Below are 21,084 nucleotides of genomic sequence, written 5' to 3' on the forward strand. Positions count from 1 at the left end.
CCTAAGGTCGCAGTCAGTGACTTGTGTTTGCTTGCCATTGTGGGCTCCCTGCGTACTTATGACACTTTTATGCGTGGCACATGGCGTTGAAGGTACATTTTTGCCATTTAATCTCACACCAGACCCAGTATGACGGTCACTTTGTGCCTGATGTGCGAGTCTTGACTGTGCTAGCGCACACTGCGCCTTGAAGAGCATTCACCATTGTTTGTCCTTTCTTTGCTTGTTGGTCCTTAGACGCGTGTTCCCATACCAACATCTTTACATACTTTGGGATTCACCTCATCAGACTGGCACTGTCCTTGGCATGATTTCGAATGAGACGTTTCTATCTTTTCTCCCATATTCTCCTTTTATTCTTTCGCATTCATCGCTTGCACTCACTTTTTATGTTTGTGACCATGCTCTTCAAAAATAAATGATAATTTGGTTTCAAATCCCGACCCCAACAAAGCGATATAAGTTGCAAGATAAAGGAGTAAAATATAACCCACGCTTGTTCCAGGTGCTAAATTGGAGGGTCAGGACAGTATGTTTAGCGGAAATTTTACATCACCACGCTGCTTGTCTTGGCAAAATCCCAATTGTTGTGGTTGTGGATTGGGTGGAATCCTTAAATAGTACTTGTCTTAATTATGTCTGATAGCTTGTTTTCGTAAGCAAATATGGACCTCCTTGCGGCAAACACGGGCTGCTAGGAACAAGTCGAATTTGCATTTTGGATCAGTAACAATCATGTCAAGACGCAGAAGAAAGTAACGATAGAATATTGTTCGAGTTTCAAATGGCCGCTATTGCTTCTGTTCCTATTGCAAAACACATTTTTATTTTGCGGGTCTCATTCAAGTTGAAACAAATTACCCGTTGTAGTTGTCTGGTAGGCTGTGGTTACTGACCAGTATCCAGGTGCAAGTCTCAATCAAGGACATATCTGAGTAGCGACTATTTGGACCTCTTACTCTAGATGAAGCAAAAAAAGTTAGCTGCACACTTAATAAAGATGAGTACAAGATTTCAGGAGCCTAAAATGGAATAAACGTGACATAGTTCTTGTAAGACGCGCTCCAAACAAAGAAACAATTTTGTCCAAGTAGATGTTCTGCAGTTCCTTATAATTAATCTGCATACATCTATTCAGGATCCTGTGAAATAAAAGTGGCCCCATACACAGTAGTGCTATGCTATCAGTGAGTTATTTCAAATAACCTCTGAAAATGAGAAACTAACAGAAAGTCACTTGCCAACCTGTAAGGACGACTTCCAAATCCATCGACTCTTCGTTCGGTTAGATCACCATTCAGTGTCACGCCGATTCGAGTGACCGAGGTTGACGTTGGTGGGGGTGGATCCCTGGTAGACGAAAACGGACAGACAAAGAAAAATATGCCATAGAATTTAATTAATATCTGTGCAGAAATGACTGCTTTGGGTTAACAAGCTAAAGCATTGTATCCAGACATCGACCATGTATTTGAGCAGATGGGTTCTACGCTGAGCAACCAACTCAAGGCGAAATATCTGATATTCTGCCAGCTGGAATATATCACGAACTGTGTTAGTGTCTCTACCCCAGAACTTCCTTGACTGAATTTCACCTGTATCAGAGGGAGGCCCTAAAATTCATCCCTCAGCAGCTCGCTTATATCATTGAAAGTGATTACTGCTGGTGAATTAGTTAGTAAGCGAACAGATATGTGACAAACATGCTATACACCATGCACTTTCTAAAAAAAGTGAAACTGAAACGAGTGTACGTCAGTTGATGAAGTGAATTATTAACAACTTGGTCTTTTCGTACTTGCTGAGGAGCGACAAAATGGAGTTGAACGAAGTCGTTACTAAACTGCATGACAGCTAAATCGAAGATAAATGACAACATGAAATTAAGTAATCCCGAAGCAATGGTGAACACTTTAGGACTCCGACGTCAGTCATTTTCACGTATAATGGTAATCTGAGGCAAGAAAAAACTGAAGAAACCTTCGAGAGAAATAGACACCCACAGAACAGGTTGTTGGGAGGACAACTTGCAATTAAGAGTAATGGTCGCTGGAAACAAACCTTGGGTTCTACAATGCTTCAAATACAGCTGTACTTTACTGGTGCTCAAATTACACTAGAACTTCAGAGTGTCTTCGTCCGTATGCAACTGTTCATCTTAGACTATCCACACTGTGAATAGGGTTACGCTACCACGGTTAGCGCTCAACAATCCGGAACGGCAGTACACGCGTTAGTTAAAGGGTTCAAGTATCAGACTTCATCATATTCAGAAGCATGGATTTAGGCAACGAATTTGTCTGTAAACATTTTGCCAGGCAGCCATATCCTTTGTAGTATAGGTTGTAGCACTAGCGCGTCTTAAGTAGACTTACCAAAACCAAGCTCCTAAAACCCACTTAGGAAGATTCACTCATCACCTATAGCTCCCGGTTTCATATAAAACGTGTGCTTTGTTGTGCCGAAGCAGTGGAATTTCACGCTAGACTCCGTCTCTTGTGGACTGATATGTTCGTTCTATTCTGGTTCATTTGGCCCTTCTGGAGGGTGAGTTGATTAGGGCTAGCTAAACTTTTCTTCATTGTTTTCCGTTTATTGTTCAATTCTGTGAATGCATTGAGATAATTGAAATCCGTCCCCTTCGGACCACTTGGTTTGCTGGAACACGGTGTGACTGTACCCCGTTGCAGAAGCCTTCTCCATTTATTCAGCTGTTGCAATCCACCAGAACACTCTGTTATTCCCTGGACTCGCCACTATTCGGCGATTTACCGGTCTGTGTCGTTTGTTGGTGTTCTGAATTCAAGTAGGGATGTTAATAGTGAACCAGCGGTTGTTGGAGTGCACAATCAACCTCGGGCAGATGCTATCAAAGGCTGAGAGCATGATATGCTTCACCTTTCTCTAGTTATTATCATGATCACCAATTTATCTGTCTACTTATGGGGGTTACTCAGCCAACTCAACTCGATATTGCTGAGATACAGAAACACCTGGTGGGCAGTGAACTGATTGGCTTTGCATTAACTGACGTGTTCCATCAGTAAAGCTAGTAGACACACGTGCCAACACAATATCGTGATCAGGGTGAAATGGTGTACTTAAAAGTGAACGAAAATCTGGTATCCAAGCTCTCCAACGGTAGCTGCATTCTCTATGGTCTACCTAAATACACGACTGTTTTCAGCTGATTGCCCCGTTTCATACAGTGTGGGAGCTTGTGATGAAAAGTTCTGCAGGCTAGAAACAAATGTCGTTCAGCACATAATTGGATAAGTCGCTCTCCACTACCTGCGCGGTGAGCGTCAGCGCTGAGTCGGCCGACAGGTTAGGCCTCATCAAGACTCAGTCGGCCAACTTGAGCATTCACATCACTTGCCAAAAACATGATATATTTGGGTCTCACTGACCAAAGTAACCGTGACTTATCTGAATAGGAGTCCTCTTTATCAGCCCTAGAGATACCGTCTTTCGGGGCTTATGGCCGGAAGGTCCGTGGTACGCACCCGTCCTCTACCTTCCAACTTCCCCTGTACAGTTTTAGGCAACTCGGCAGTACCTCAGCCCTCGTGCTTCACTCGGGTGGCATGGCAGCTAGGCACCAAAGGGGTGCTACAGCTGGAAGATTACTATTATTATTTATTTTAAAAGAGCATAGATTACCTTGGCAAGGGGGAATTGATCTTGGTTAAAACAGTCCATCAAAACCCGCAAAGGTGACTAATAACTGGAATCTAGACCAGCAAAGCGCATTCAGCCCTTCATGTAAGCGCAACTCTCACGCCATGGACACCACGAACCATTGAATGGAAATCACTAGAAACGCGAATAGCAAGGAATATGTAGTCGTCTCTAGGGGCTTGATATGTATAACCGAAGGGATGTTCTGTGTGCGCGTTTTAAAGACACACACACGACCAGAAGAGAGGAAAATGCTGAGGTAGACCCACCTGTTGCCCGATTCGACACAGAGCATGGATGTTGAAAGCAACAGCATGGAAGAGATCCCTTGAAGTTAAACAGGGTTTATTTTTGTTCATTTTAGTGAGGGAAATCTTAGATACAGATTAACGATCAGGGGATTGACAATTAAATGAGTCAGAATGTGAGAACGTGTGGGAAGAGCATGTAAATTATGATATGTAGGCGAAACGATGCTTTCAGGCTTCCGAGCCGAATAAAAGGGTTTGACTAAGGTGTCACCCCTGAGACTTCGCCACCAACATGGCTGTTGTAGGATGATTCTCTTTAGTTGGGAGCACTTGCTCTGGCTTATGACTCAACTTTGAAACTGTAAGACGGCGGTTTTAGAGATTTCATGACGGACCATTCCCGGAGCCTGTGATTACAGTGAATCGATTCACTAGCATGGTTCTCATGGGTGTGGGAGGTTGTCCTGGCCCGAAGGGTGCAGGGAGTAAATCAATTTACAGCTAAAGTTATAACTATTTCACTCCTGATAGGGCCTTTTGATAGGCAACAAACTGTTTCGCCTGAAAAGTACTTTGACTTTACTGAGTAATGTACCGCTTGCTGGGCAATTGGAATGTGCGGTTTTTAGGACTGGCCTTTTCTAACCTATCCTTCCTCAAAAGAAGAGCAGCATAGCTTCTTTCCTTATTATGGATATGCCTATAGCTACCCGCTCCCATCCTCAAACTCTCAAAGCAGAATGTAGTAGGACTTTAATTCCGTACCACCTTGTTATGCATTTCTTGAAGTAGGAGGACTAGCGGACCTTTATCGGGCTGCTGCCTGTTGGCTTTCTGGCACAGTAGGACCTTTAGGAACTCGGTTTCACTCAGGACCATTACACCACAGTAGCGCGATCACGCCGCAACAAGATCGTAGGTAAGTGGCGACTGACTCAGATGAACTGCGCCCTGTAGTTTTCAAAGATGGTGAGCAGTCTTGTAGTCCTATTACAGGAAACTGGAAGCGAACACGGAAAAGGAGTAGAATTTAGGGTTTTAACCATAAACTCTGTCTTCCTACTTCAGCCCTGTTATTGAAACCTACTGATATTCCCAGCATGTTCCTAAAACCTCAGGAATCAGAATGTTCCCTGAGCTATTGCTCATAGACAGTGACTATGCAGATCATACTTTTATGCTTCGTTCATATGCCTAAAGGCTGTCATCTATTTAGAATAGCCTGAACAATTCTACCGCACGGTTTGTTAGGCACCTTGTGCCTGCAAATTTTCAAGGCAGAGCTATGAGAGTGGGTAAGACAAAACCTAAACATGAGGCCTGTAGAATCGCCAGTCGACACGTGGGTAAGCTCACCCACGAAGTGGCTGCACACAGAATCATTCCCCAGACTGAAAAATCTAGACTTAATTTTTAAACATATGCCGTAAAGTTGGGGTAACTTATCGTGGTGTGGTGGTTTGCATCCTTCTATGACCAACTAAACTATACTGTGGGTTTGCCTCTAACACCAGCGGAGTTTTTCATACCAGGTTGGTGGTAAGTGTGTAGATATTTGGCGAGGACAGTTTTCTGATCTTCCAGGTTGGAAGTTGGAAAAGGCAGGAGACTTGTTGCTAAAGAAGCTTGCACTGTTCTGGTAGTATGAAGGCACTGAAACTATCCCTTCACCCCCATACTTGACTGTTTGCGACACACAGGGGTGACTGATCTGACATTGACTGTCCACCTTCGGATACGTGTGGCACTGTGTTCAGGTCGAAGGCTTTGGTTTGGGACCCTACTCGTCCTCCTGTTAGGATGTTGGTGCCTTGAGAGTATTTCAGCCGGTGTACAACCATAGACGTCACAACTATTGTCATACTACATCAGCTGCCACGTTGTGTCACCAAACAGGTAACCTTATTTGATGCATACAGCAGGGCGGGTAAACAAAGCATGCTGATGACCCCCTACTGTACCTCCACGCATTCCTTCTTCTACACTAATCCACCCCAATTCACATACTCTCTCTGTAAGTCGCCGGAGTAGGACTTAATTTTTTCACAGTGCATCAAGCTGCAAACTCAAATAGACCCTAATGCAATCACCCGCCGATTGCGAGGATCAATTACTGCCCACCGCTCCCTCTGAAATAGCTGAGTGGACTCCATACAGTTTTTTTGCTACTTTTCAGCAGACCTTTCAGGCCTACTCAAAACAAACACATTTATGGCCAATAAAATCCTCTTAGACTTCGGAATCAAGCAATTGTACACAATCTGCCTCCCCAAAGCATACATTCTGATCCGGTATAGGATAATAACCCTCACTGAAGCAACTTATCCAAAGTTACATGGGGTGACGACAATTCTACCTGCGGCATCACCTAGCCGGCCATTTCCAAGCATTAGATCCGTCGCAAGGCTATGATCATTGGCAATGTTGTCCTGGTCACAACCACAAAAAAGCTCAACGCATTATTAGACTCCGGACGAAGCCAAGTGTTCGGGTGGACCATGACGCTTGATTTATCTAGCGTCTAGTAAAGTCACTTTTTGGAACTCATTTGTCAATCTGTCATAGTGGCGTAAAAGGGCATACAGCTGATTTGTGTGCACCAAGCTAGACTAGAGTTGTGCTGGTTGCGAGACGCTGCTCTTATGGACAGAGGGTGTGAGACGTCTTGAAGTTTCTGACCACTAATTTCTCAGAAGCGTTATCGGTGCCAGATGGCACCAATGGATTCGTGACGTGGTAGTGGGAAAAGTGGTAATTAGTTGTGAAACAGGCACTACCGCTGCAAAACTCATCCAGCGGCATCAACTGTCAGCTCGGCCGTGCCCTGTGCATGATCGTCAAACTGGGCGAATATTGTTCTCCGTACGTTCTTCATAATTGAGCAAACTGGGATATGCGCAACCTGTGACTGGACAAAGCAATTTAAAGGGGGTTACAAAGAGTTTGAGTGTAGTCCGTACACCAGGAGAGAGTCCTTGTCATTCTCCCACTGTTTTTTGAAGACGATGTTATAAATGTGGTTAATTAATGTCGGTGTCAGTTGCGCTGTCATTTTTTCCCGTACTTCATAATTGAGCATCTGGAATTTTAGACACCGGAAAATTTTTGGAAGACAAGCGTCAGTCCTCTTCCTCATCAACACTTTTTCGCTTTCTTTTACTTTAAGGCTTTAAACACTGGCATATAAAATTCCGAGCAGCGTAGTATCAAAGTCACAACTAACGTTTCTGCCACTTGTAATGAGACTGGTAATGGTACTTATGATCAGATGATGATGAAACCCCGACGCCTATTTTTCGGGCTCGATATCAGTCTACCTGCTACCGGGGGGCTCGCAGCTCGGTATTGCGGTCCGCACTAGTTACTTGATTAGAGAGGCGGATCTTAAAATCTGAGTTTGCGCAGTTATGTGCTCTGCCTAACCGTCGTTGTTTGAAAGTCACTGGTAAGGTCTACTAAGGATTAGCATTCCTGACGGACATCAGATGGAGTTCTGGAGAAGAAACTCCCCAAATAATGAAAAATTTACTCGTGCCTTATATCTTGTGCTAGTTAGGAAAGCATATTCCTCACGTCAGACGACCGCCTAGTTCGCAGTTTCCTTGTGCAGCTCTGCTCTGAGGAGGAAGTCACAAGAGCCAGCATTTCATGGCGCGGCAGCAAAAAACCAAATTATTAGTCTCTATATATGCTCAGTCGGATTGACGACTGCTGCTTTGCGGGAGGGGGACACATGGACTCGGCTTTTCAGTGGTTAGTAACTCCAATGGATGTGCTAAATCGCCCAGTTAGTGTCGCTCACAAATTAAATTTCATAACCGTTTGATTTCCGATTTCTCCAAACATCCAAAACGACTGGACATCAACCAACCGATTATGCTAGTTCCCCCAATGTCTAGCTTCAACTCCTGTGCACTCTCACATTCCGGTGACAGTAACTATGCAGGATGGAAGCAAAGCATTCTCAGTGAATGGTATATGAGCAGCAAACTTTGCTAATAAACCCATATTTTGACTGAAATATTATAAAGTGATGTTTTTTCTATCTTAAAGGCCGCTGTGAGCGGATTTTCCTGATGACTGGTACCGTAGCCATCTCTATATGTGTAAAAATTTGTGGATCATTCTTGCACTCACTCTAGAAATACTCCAAAGACACGCTACAGGTTTTTCGATGAATGGTTTCGCTTGAACAAAACATGTGGTCCAGTTTTTATCGTTGTGGCCGACAGCGTGATGAAACATATGTATAGCTCAAAGAATGATAAACCATCATTGGTGTTTCATCCTAGTGTTGTGATTACAACACTTCAAGCATTGTGAACAGTTAACTGTTCACAATGCTGCTGAAACGTACCTTAGGTAGCTTGGATAAAAATACCGTGGGAGCATTTCTGCTTCTCGAAAAAACGACCTCGTTGCCGCTGCAAAGACCTTGTCGGCAGCCTGCGAAAACTGTTCAAAAATATCACGTGGACCCTGAAGTGAGCATCGCTCATGCAGATGGTTCGAAGCTCGCCCTGTGCTGCAGGAACGTTGGGACGAACTAGGTGGAAATCTTGGCTCAAAAAATGGTGTTTGAAAGAAGGAAGATATAAAATCTTCTCCAAACATTTTCAACAGAATGTCCTGTTGATTATTCGATTTGTTGCGGTGTTATGTGGTTCCGTTGGTATGTTGTCGACAGATTTAAACCAAGGAAATTTTTACATAAACTTTCAGCAGTTGGGAGCATTCACCCACTATATTGAAGCCGCACAATAAACTCGTCGTTTTTCTAACATTTGTTCAGTCGTACTCAAGGTCTGCTTTGAGCGCGGAATTCATAATTGGATTGTGTAACGCAATTGAAACCTGACTGTTCCCGCTTATACACGTTTAACATATGACCTTACGTGTGTGCCTCTCCCTCTCTCTCTCACTTGCACGTATATCGGACGAGTGACCACGAGCGCCGGACAGGAAGGAGTAACCTGCTGGTACACCCCCTGATTGACCTTCACTTGACCTGTGGTTCCGGTTTCGGTGTCGAATATACGTGTGTTAGTGACGGGTTGTTCTGCTTCCCTACCCGTGCGTCGTGCTTGCTGTACCTATACGTGCTGCTGTGTCTGAGTTAACCCGGTGTATTCGATGCCCTATAGCGTATTGCGTCGAGTCACCCACGCCACAATTGGCTGCCGCGACCGAGCATGAGGTCTCCGTGTAGACGATGGAAAATTTTGTGCAACTGTTGGATTCCGCACCTTTTTGGTTTGCTATATTTACTATAGAAATAGAACATTAGCATTAATTGTGTTGTTTTTTTCCGCGCAGACTCAAAGTGGTGTAGCCATTCATGACCTGTGAATAAAAGTGTTTGCAACGGGTGTCCCATCAGCAGAGTCAGTGAACTCGACGCAGCTGTAATAATTTTGGCTGTATCGGGTGTACGAGAAGGTTCTATCTTCACCGTTATTCCGAATCCTTGATTGTACTTTGGGAAGAATTAGTGGGTTTGCGGACAGCGCGAGCCGACAATGCAACAGGGTTTCCAGTGTCTCTTCCTCCTGGCACAAATTCAGCTGTTTGAGTTCTGAGAGTAAGTAAATAGTAGGAACCAGGTGAAATGCGGGCAATTTTTCAGAATGACAGTCGTGGTACCGTCATTGCGATCCTCGGTCAGCCCCATACACGCACATCCTTGGTGAGTCAGTCGTTCAGATCTCGTGCCATCTGATATGTTCTCCATAGGACCTGAAGTGACCTTGTACTTTTGGATCCTCACCCATGCCACCTCGGGTGTGGTGAAGTCTACTTCAATAATGTTTAATGTTTACGTCACTTTCCCTTTTCTAGGAAACTCCCATTAATCACAAACCCCACCAGTCACGCCTTTATTCCGACTGTAATACTATGATCATGCCCGACGGTATGCTACCCAATAGTTGGGAATAAATATTATTGTTATTATTAGTATTGTTCAACAGTGGAATCGGAATCGTGACAACTTGAGATCAGCATGGAACAAGATCATTGTTGGGTCCACTGAGGGCATTTCACCGTGTTATTTGGATGAGGTTATCAGATATCCGTATCTGGATTCGGGGCTAAAAATTGTAAGTCTCAAAAATGTCTGCTGGGGGCACTGCGGTATGAGTTAGACCATTGACCTGAAATAGCAGGCAGCTAAGGGTGATCGAAGTTTGTAACTGTCGTAGTGAGGCGATACCGCATGATTTCAAAAAAGCCAATCGACATTCACTTGCAGATAATAGCACATGACCCAATGCAGTCGATGCGATGGGGTAAGGTCATGTGTGAATTTTGGGGATTCAGTGGTGCATCATCGGAGTTATAGGTAGCTGTGCGTAAGATTATCATTTATTCGAGATTTCTAAGGCAGATGGTAGTAAAAATTCATCGAAAACAGTTTTTGGAATGGTTATGTAACGTCCATTCACGAAATGGATGAAGGAGTTGTTGCGGAAGATAAATGAGATGGTACACTGAACAGTGGCATAGCGGCCTGGAATATGTATTGGCTTCTATTATTACCTGTTTGGTGGTGAGACTAACCAATTAACTCCGAATGCTGAGGGAGGCTTGCGAAATCAATGGTTTCATGAATTAAGAGAGAAGAGAAGGGAGAAGAAATTCAAGTGCATGGTCGTGTCGCACACTTGGAAGGTGAGGTGCATCACAACCTACGGGAAAGCTTAGAGGCTATACAAATCGAATGGTTTAGGAGGCGTAATACCACGCATATTTACTGAGTGTCTGTTAACTTACATATGAGTTGGCTTTTTTCACTCAGTCATGCACCAAAAACGTAGAACATCTGGACGATATCTTTGTTGTTACCGTACACCACAACCAGACCAAGCTCAGACCAGCGGAGCAGACGTTTGACAAAAAACTGTTTTTTATTTTAATTTCCCCCTCAGTGCCTATAGTGGAGTATGAGGCCCGGAAAGAGGTAAAAGTCTTTAGGGGGAAGGGATGCATACGAGAGGATGGTTGTCGACCTTCTTCCCGTTTGCACTGTCGGTGACAAGATGTGTGGAAAGGCCGTTCATTGCACGGAAAGAGTTGGTTAATGTTTAAGACCGGGTAGCGACCGGAAAGGCCGATCAGGTAGAGAAACTGCGGATGAACCGGCAAGGTGCATTTGAGGATGAAGTACAGGGAGCCATTCTCTATTGATCGCTTAGAGAACAAATACGAGAATGATAGATTTTTGGTGATGCGTGTTACTCGGATGTGTGTTGGGGGGTAAGTCTTAGAGTATCAAGTCAGACCATCACCATAATGAGTAACAAATCGTATCAGGGCTGGTCGTCTTAAGTACATATGTGTTTAGGTAACTCACACAGGGATACGGGAGTGAGAACGTGCGGTATTACTTCGGCACATAAGATAAGCTGGATGAGGCCAAAATCCACATGAGGGAGACAGAGGAAAGACCTAGGACAACCTGAAAGAGTGAGCGGCCTTCAACGTGTTATCAGTGTCTGCGATGTACAAGCTTTTTGGATACTACCGAATGTTGAATAACACAATCGGGTCGTTTTCCAAACAGAAGCAAGGAAGCAAATAGCTCTGTCAAGCAACCAACAGCCTGGTTGATGATAATGGTATGGGAAGGTATGGTTTCATGTTACCGTGCGAATGAAGGAACTGTAGTTTCTAGTGAATAGAAGAGCAATTGTGTCGAGAAGAAATGGAATGGAGGAAGCCTTTGCCTGTGTAAAAGGAGCAGGCTTGAAGCCAGAAGCCCGTCCACCCATGAGTTCCTTTCTACGGCTACATTCATGTGCGCACGCTTCGAAGGCTCACGAGATCCTTAAATCTAAGAGGCAAGTCTCCACCTCTTGATTTTTGAATGCTCTCCATGCACTTCTTAGCTTTAACCCTGCTCGGTCCAACATGAGATTACACGTAAATTTTCTAGTGTCTTCAGTGGCACTCATTGAGCTCTCGTCGGTCGTTGGATGAGGCCACCCACATGGTTGAGGCCCTCGTGAATAATAATAATAATAATAAATATAGTCAGTCAAGTTGTAACAAGTAGAAAATGTAGGCGATATTGCACGTAGTTATCAGGATGAGCAGCAAGTGTTGAAACTATTTGGTTGAAACTAATTTCCGGTTATGTTCCGGGCTTCATGAAATAACCCATCTGAGGAAGGTCATATTTTTCAGTGTAGAAGATATCGTGTCTGAAAGCCGGAAATTTATATCCAGATATTTCAAAACGCTGCATCGCTCCGTTTCCAGTCACGTATAAGTGAGAATAGGGATCATACACAGGGACGCATACTCGCATGAGTACTGCACAATGTATTAAATTGTTTTTTATTTTTGCGGTGCGCTGCAGAAAAACAGCGTTTTACCCGTGTCCGCTGAAGAACTCATATAATTAGTTACACCTGATGAGTAAACACAAACAATGTTCTACCAAACACCTGGGTGGAACTTACAAAGGACATTATGTGCGTGCTACAATCAGTTTGAAAAGAAACGTGTAGACTTAAATTTTGCCATATGTGACTTCGTACTTTGCCTCATAACTTGGCAATCGAATACGACACGGCGGCGGTCGGTGGTCGTAAAAGTTCGCTAGCTCATACAAAGTGCTGGAGGCAACATGACGCTAAAACGCTTGACCTTATTTGCTTTACTCCCGGCAAGATTTTCAACTTGAAAACTCACGAAGAAATTTATTTCAATTTATTTTTAGTTAGCTCCTTACTATTAGGTGCGTGAATCGAAGGTGAAGAAGCCGTTGGCCAATCTTTGTTCAAGGAGGACGTACGTTAGCGGTAGGTCTGATCGGAGGCGATGCTTCTCCACAGGCGAGACGTCAAGCATCGCGAGAAGCATTTCTTACCAAGCAGTTTTATGGCAAGCAAAATTTCGTGGCATTTCGTGGGGCACAATCGATGAATTTCACGTCTTTCTTGTGTCCTGAGTAAGCAACTTGGTTGCAGTAAACAAGCAGCAGCCTTACGCAGGCCCTGTTGAGTATTTGGTAGTTAATGGTGGTAATAAGGGAGAAGGTCCACGGAAGGATTCGTAGAACGACGAATGTATTCTGAGCCAATTTTTCGTAGTGCAGTGAGAAGGATATGCTTGAAGAAGAGAAAACACCTAAAATGGTTTTGTATCTATCTCCGTAATGACTTTTGGTCCATTCTCACCACGCATAATGGAGACGGCGGCAAACTCTCTTGCGAATAACATATGGCCGTATTTTCTTCACTCAGGGGAAAGCGTCAGTCTAAAGACCACTGCTGTGCGGCGTCTGTGTCCATCAGGAGGAGCTTGCAAAAAAATCTGGAAGGTTGTTGACGTATATTAGAAGCAGCAACGGTCCAAAAACGGATCTTTAGGGAAATTCAACGAAGGTCGACGCTGTCGAAGAGTAGGTCGAGTCTACGTTTACTTGAAATTAAGCCTTGATCCAATGTAAGATTTTTCCTTGAATTCCGATGGACTTGAGTTTGTGAAGCAGAGGGACATGTGGGACCTTACCAAGTGCTTTTGAAAAGTCGAAAAACATGGTAGCCGATATGAGTCCTTCGTCCTTGGCTTGGGTTAAGCTGTCCCTAACCACGAGCATATTTTCACGCAAGAACGGTTTGGGAAAAATCCGTATTGAGCTGGAGATATCAAATTCTTGGAAGTAAGGTGGTCCAGGATAGCTTGCTTCAGAATGCGTTCCATCAGCTTGCAAGCACACCAGTGAGGCTTATAGACCTCACCGGGCTACCAGGCGACAGTCGGTCACTAGTTTTGTAGTTTGGCGTGACAGTTGCCTCTCTTCAAGAAGAGGAGAAGTGGCCGTCGTCAGGCAACTGAACGACAAGCAGGTTAAAATGGTTTGCCAGTGTGAACAATGTTTCCTTTAGGATTCTTGGACGGGACTTGCCTGGCCTCAACGCGCGAAACGGTTGATCTTGCACAAGAGGTGACGACTGCTCTCCTCAGTGAAGAACAAGTCGGTCGAAGGCCGTTTTTAATTACGCCCCTACAAGATTAGTTGTAACAAGGATGCTGGAGCTGAATGTAGACCTGCATATTATTCACTGTATCCCTCAGATACCAATATTGGGTAACTCCTCGGTTCATCGTTCCTGTCCATCAAGGAGGACGTGGTTGGCTAATTCCTGCAATAGTGTCTCGTATATATATATATAAAGCACATTTCCGTTTTTCTCGGCGTGATCTAGAATGGTGGCTATTTTTCTTGTTGCATTAGCGAACTTCTGATTTACAGCGTTTCCGCACTTGACAGAACACCAGCCTATCTTCTGTGTCTCCTGTAGTCAACATTTTGAAAAGTAGTTGAGACCTCTTTTGCAGGGGACTCCAAATCCTTCAGGTGGCTTGCGGTTCATCTGACAGCCTGACGGGTTTTTGGAACGAACATTGACCCAGAATCGTGGACTTTCTGGGCAATGATCCTATATATGTCTCCCACTGAGGCTGGTCCCAGTTTAAATTGATCAAGAAAGATGCTCATCTTGAGAGGTTGCACGGCGGATGTTTCGAATCCATGTTTGAGTTTCGGGATTTCCGACCCAGTTATGGACGACATCGGAGATCAGCACAATGTGGTCACTACTTTTAAGTGAAAACGGTAGCTAGTATTTGATCGATCATGTTCTTCGTTGGTGATGACCAAATCCAGGAGGGCTAGCAGGGAACTGCAAGTTTTCTGCTGGGTTCTTCGACAGGTTGAGTCTACGCGCATTGTTGAACGACTCTGGTCAGCGCCGGTGAAAAACGATCGCTACATCTGACACGCTGGAGCTTGATCCAGGGGGTATTCGGAGCGTCAAGATCGCCTGTCAGCAAGCGATGTTAACTTGTTACCCGGAGGAGAGTTGCTCAAGCGTTTGTATGGGGAAATGTTCAGCTTCCGGAAAACTCGGGGGCAACGGTAGACCACACCAGGAAGGATAAAATTGGACCCATGCAGCGTGATTAGGATACACCTTACATTGCAAACAAAAACAGGATGGCATCAGGACAACTGGGATGGGCAGGGCCACATGTCATCACAAAACAACCCTTACAACCCTGTAGTTTTGAATCAGCTCAAAAAAGGAGTAGCAATCTATCAAGATTTCCCCGTCGGAGACACGTCTCTTTGCGCGCGATACTGGACAGATCTATTAAGACAACTTAACTGTTCAATATCTCAGAATTTGATTGAAAGACTGGGGCAGTTCGTACGCGCACTTCAACACAGTATACGCTGCCCCCGAAGGTGAGGAGCCGAGAGGTTTGTATTCAGATAGGTTATTAGTGCACAGGTGGTGACAGCCATAATACAAATCAGAAGGTGAATGTGCACTAGCAGAACTTTTAACATGGTTGTGACACGTATAAAAATGAATACAATGCGAAATTGGAGCAAGTCAAAAAGGAACTCATCGTATGTGCGAATTCCTTGGTGAAAGTCCGGACGTCGGTAACGTGTTTTCTCCGCAGTTTGGCTGCTACACGTGTTCCATGATTGTCCGTGGACTTGGAGTGCTTGAGCTGACTCCTTGTTCCCTGCGCGCGCGAGTCTGTGTCCTGACTGGGTTCGGTTTCCCTTTATGTGCGTCCCAGTGCGTATACATGGGCGCGTCGGCACATTGGTGGCTGCTACGCTGACTAGGCGGTGCAGACAATCGATGTCCGATGAGTCAGCTTAATTCGACGTGTTTGTGCGTATGAAAAAAGACAAGCCTCGCGATCCAGTGAGCAACTGTGAGTTGAACAGTCAAGTATGTGAGTGACCGGGTAGCCACAATGTAAGCATATTTAATTGCTGTACATCGGGTTCGAGTCCATGGCTACAAAGTAGCCCCTGCGTTATACTTGATGGTTTTAAGGCCTGTTTTTCATTTGTAGTTCGCACGGAGCCCGGTTTCCGTAGGCATTTAAACCTTTTTCCATCTGTCGGCTAAAACGCTAACCGCTGCTTGTTTTAGTTTTTCAGTACCGCTTTTCGGGAGACTAGATTTGTTATATTTAAACTATTTGGGGAAACATGCGTCTGTTTGGTTTATTGAGCATTTTGGTGCAGTTTGATTGATAAAGTATACAGGCTCAGAGGATCGAGTGACAACACCAGGAATCGTTACGTTCGATGTTCATCCCGTGAACATCGTTTATGCAGAGGACTGTATCTTGAAGCACGTCACCAGTTTATGATTCGACGAACCCCATGGGGTTTGTCTGACTGCGGTCGTCTTTCTTTAAAGGTTGTGGTTGCTCCTGAGTTGCCCGCGAACAGTGTGGCCAAAAGGATGTATACAGTATCCTCTGGTTTACTGTCAACAGGCTTGTGGATATGGTTGTCGAGGTCCTGTGTGACGACTGTGTCAACAAACGAAGAGGCCACACTTGACGGAGTGTAGCTGAAGATCGGCAGTTTCGTATTCCCAGTGGTGGTAAAGTTCTCACAGCATGCCTCGGTGCTTAGGTCGACACTTGTAGTTGATTTGTCGGTAGTTTTTGCCACTTGTATCAGTGACTCAGTCCAGCTCATAACTTGTGACTTGGGTGTGGAGTTCACAGCTGCGCTTTCATCGTCTTTACGTAAACAAACCATGTTGGCACCACATACTTCGGGCAATGTATCCTCTTCTTGAGCGTCACCAACTCTGTTAGAGTTCCTGCGTTGATTGTGTGGAAGCTGCAGTTCGAAGTCGCGGCCATTTGGGCGGCGTGCTTTCAGGAGCACAAACGGTCATAACTACCATCGGTTTGACCAAAAACTTGGGGTCGGCTGAACTGGCACCAAGCGGGACTGTTTCGCACTCCTGCCACAGGACTGCTCTGGCCCAGCTTTTGCGCCGTCAGAAGGCGATCCCAAGGTATACGCCTTATCATTGGGTAGGGCTCTTGAATCCTGACGGTCCGCCCAAAGGTGTTCTGTACGGCAGATGGAGAGGAAAGAGCGACCAAAAGCCCAAGTGCTCGCTTACTTCACTTCTGATGTAACCAATGCGCCTCCAGTGATTCGTGATCGGGCTTTTTGAGGACGCTACCAGAGAACGACTCTGCCTGCATCATTTGCATAGTTTCTCTGGATAGGGATCACCGGATGATCAGCCTGCTCTCCCTCATGCGTCTGTACAATGAGTATTCCTTGGAAGTCGTTACTGCCGCATCAGAGATCATGTTGACCATATCGGCAGCCAGCTGGCCAGAACTGGATAGCGCACGCTAGTCACTTAGCGAAAAAGTTGTTTATCAGCTTTAATCCATGTCCCTGTGCTTATTGTATTTTTTTTCCGGGGCTTTAGGAAGAAAAGCCAGTTCTGCGTCAAGCACTATGGTTAATTTAATCCATGTCCCTGGCTTATTGTATTTTTTTTCCGGGGCTTTAGGAAGAAAAGCCAGTTCTGCGTCAAGCACTATGGTTAAAGTGAAACATTCACATTGATCTTTCAGACTTAGTATTGGCTCTATTTTGGGTTATGGACTGTTTAAGGTGGACGTAGATGACGCAGACGAATAGGCCTGGAGGGTTGGATGAATAAACATCTGGTCATCCCGTAAACTTGTGCATTTAATAGACCACCAGGTCTTGCGGTTTTGGAATTGCGCACCATGTCTTACAATCGATAGTGTGGTGATCTGGCTACCCAACAAGTTCCTTTACCATGTGTGTGGCAAACAAACAAAAATAACAACGCTAGATTGGGTATACAGTAGTAAAGAAGTCAGATGGAACGGACTAACTAAAAGCTGTTCTCTTTAAAATAATTCGTCCTTGGCCCAGGTCAGCGAATAAACACTAATCCAGTTATGGTGGTCCAGGAATCTTCTTCTGAACAGTGACCACATACAATACATTCCGAAATTATTCTGAAATTCTTTGATATTAGAGTTAGCACATGAGACTCGCGAATGACCGCGGCAAGCGCGACCGAAATCAGAAGAGAGAGTCGAAGCACATGAGCATGATTGTATTGCGTTAAATTGTACAAGTGCGTGTTTTCGTAGTTTTTTGTATTCAAACAAAAAAGATAATGCAACTGACGTAATACGTAAACTAAATGTACAAAACACCAAAATGGACAAACATTTTGCTCACACGTCCATCAACAACCGTAAAGAGCAGTCTGAGTTAATTTGGGTCATATTTAGCCTGGATGCACCGCAGGAAATGAGTGAAAACTGTCAGAGTTTATCAAGCGAAAAATGTGGTAGAGTGGAAATAATTCAATAAATGACACGGGTGAACTCTGTCACTAGATTGAACAGCGAAAGAATTCTCTCACAAATTTGCACAAGGGAAAAACAGAACCGATTCCGAACGTACCGCATTGGCAGCGGTAGATGATGGTGATGCGGTGGACATAAAAAGCTTTTGCAGAAGTGCGATTAACCGGATTCGTCAGATGCCTCTTGGCTTTAAGCATGATCTCAATGTTTATCGAGTGTGGCACTGGAGGAGTGGAAGATAACTCCCATTTGAAGCGATAATGCAATGATACACACCAGGTAATGAGCAGAGTCTCTGTAAGCAAACCCTTCGCTTTCGCTTCAGCGATTGGTAAAGCACGCGATAACCGGGAGGCAAATTTAATTTGAAAAGTCTAAATGAGCGTCATAATTCGTTCGAAGATAACTGTTAAACGCCACATTCGTGGTATGAATACCATAAGTGTATGAGCTATGGACGCCGTGCAGTACTTGCAAAATAGAATCGAATTCTCAAGCACAACGACGTGCTTCCTGTGAATCAACGGTAAACAGACGTAATTTTCCTCGTGTTCTGAACACTCATGAGTAACGTGACCCACGCCCGTTTGTTAAGGCGCCGTTTGCTTCCCTGCTGCTCGTTTCTTTCCTGTTTCGTTCCCACTTATGGTCTGCTTCTTCTTCACTAATTGATGTCAATATATTGCTGCCCGTCTGTCATCACTTACAAGTTCCTCTCAGTTGTGTTTTTTGTCGAGCGTCCACTCAGCTGGAATAGCAGACCGACCGGGTATCGGATCCGGGGCTTGCAAACGGTAGACTAAGTCGCTGTCCAGTACACCAACCTGATATCTAGAAGCGTCCATTTTTTGCATTACCCATGTACCGCACCTGCCTTATAGCCTTTGGCGAAATTTTTCTTATACAAACCAAACCGCGCAACTTGACCTGTCATGTGACACGAGCTGCTGCGTCGCGCCGCAAACAGAAAGACATTCATTTACATTTCAAACGTGCTAATTTCCTGCGCCGTTATCCCTCTATACGGCCAACTTTGACTGTCAGACTGTCCACTTATGTATGTTTGTACATTGTTTGATGCTTACCTGTTGCTGATTCTAGAACTCCCAGCCGCCTCGGTGACTAGTTTCCACTCCTGCTGATTGCGTCATGATTGGTTGTACGATTGCTTAATTCACGACGTTTACTAACACATTTGTCTGTGGAACCAGTTCCTGTCAGTACTCAATATACAATCCGCCGCCCACGTCTGCCAGCTTCTAATGTGAACTGGCTACGAACTGCGTATAATCTAATAGCCGCAATCGTCCTGTGATTTCCATAACCTTTCGGATCGTACAGACGTCATCGAGGCTGCTACTCCATAGTGAGTAAGTTCTATGTCCAACAAACTGTTCTACAATTTGCATACATAGACCATTTGTTTAAAATAACAATTCTTCAAGATTATTTACCACAACCGACCGTGAAAACGGTACCTACTTATATAAGTCACCGTGATTTGCGGTATAACGTGAATCGTTTACATTCGATGAAATTTGCAGATAGGTCTGCAGCGGAAAAAAATCAGTGAACTTTCCGGAATCTACGCTGTGCCTGTGAAGGAAAAATATGTCAAAATTGTTTACTACTTATAAGTGCTTGACTTGATGAAAACCGGGTTGTGTTTCAAGACCTCGATGAGTGTTGTTCCGAGATATCCCCGCGGTAGATACAGTCATTAGTTTTTAAAAACTGGTTAAAAGTTGGAAGACTTACAGATGTTGAGCTCCTGTGCACGTAAGTCAAGTTTGGTGGTGAAATGAGCGGAGTTCTCAACTGTAACTGGCAAAACATGACAGAATGATCATACTGTCAATCATAGTGGCCGCTGAACGAACCTAGCTGACTCGCACGATCATCGTGTGAGTGCAAGTCTACAACGCCCAATCGGCTAGCCACGTCGACTAACTACGCTCTCCGAAGCTTAGTTGAATTGCAGAGGATTTCTAGCGTCTGCCACCGTAATTGTCATCAAGCCCGACTCCACAAGCGTGGATGTATTTTCTTCCTCCGGCCTTAAGCTTTTGTACCCAGCCTACTTATTCCTAGTTCCTCAATCCTGGTCCCAATTCTGAGTAACTCTGTCAGCTCTATTTAATGTCTGGTGCCTTGCTTTGACTGGATTTAACTAACGTCAGCCAAATTGAAGCCTAAGCTCCTGTGCTGAACAACTCTGTATCCCCTGAACACGCGCAGCGCACGCACATCAAATGGTTGGTCTGAAGATGCGCTTTGAGTGAAATACTTGTTTGACCCCACAGCCCACTCATCCATACACGCATAACACCGGTGCGACTCTACTTGACAAGGCGGTTCACACCAATGCTTCGTCCCCGTTTAGCGATAGTACATAGGCTCTGAACATCTCTATTCTACTCCCACATCACAAAAATTGATTGGTTTTTATTTTGCTTCCGCGACTTGCCTCTCCCAGTGGCTGTTTGCTGTTTGCTTGCTCAAAATGACTGAGTTGTTTTACTGGCCTGGCTTCCACCCCCCGACAGGATAAAATATCTGATAGATGGAGTTATTTATTATTGCACAAACCGCAATTATGGCTACTCGGTGGCTTGTCATCCCGCAGATCTGGTAGCGTGCTCGAGGGACGAAAACCTCATGTGGTGGACAGGTACACCTTGTTACGTTGCACGATGGCGCGTTCGTGAACTCGCCACCACTCCAGTAGCACGTGTGTATCACCCATCGCCGGTGGTTCTGAGCTTGATCTTTAAGTCAGGAAAACCAAAAAAGAGCACCGTTGCTGTTTGTCTGTAGCTGGATTGGATTTGTTCTGGTTGTCACTTTTCTCACAACACCAAGAAATACAAGCGAATGACAGCTGCCCTACCGTTTATTTAAAAGAAATAATAAATAATAGTAAGACATTTATGCATCG

The 21,084-nt window shown here is 44.7% G+C and overlaps 1 protein-coding gene across 1 annotated transcript in view; it reads right to left on the bottom strand.

Moving 5' to 3' along the window:
* The window catches only part of T265_05436 (hypothetical protein), a gene marked incomplete at both ends in the record, with an annotated part of 41,540 nt that overhangs the window by 19,444 nt on the left and 1,012 nt on the right, over positions 1-21,084 (bottom strand). Inside the window, 3 exons of the mRNA XM_009170443.1 lie at positions 1,246-1,350; positions 8,290-8,561; positions 16,135-16,588. Of these exons, the coding sequence (XP_009168707.1) occupies positions 1,246-1,350; positions 8,290-8,561; positions 16,135-16,588 (831 nt within the window). The remainder of the gene's footprint in view (positions 1-1,245; positions 1,351-8,289; positions 8,562-16,134; positions 16,589-21,084) is intronic.

Source organism: Opisthorchis viverrini (assembly GCF_000715545.1).
Source record: "Opisthorchis viverrini unplaced genomic scaffold opera_v5_103, whole genome shotgun sequence".
NCBI lineage: Eukaryota > Metazoa > Platyhelminthes > Trematoda > Opisthorchiida > Opisthorchiidae > Opisthorchis > Opisthorchis viverrini.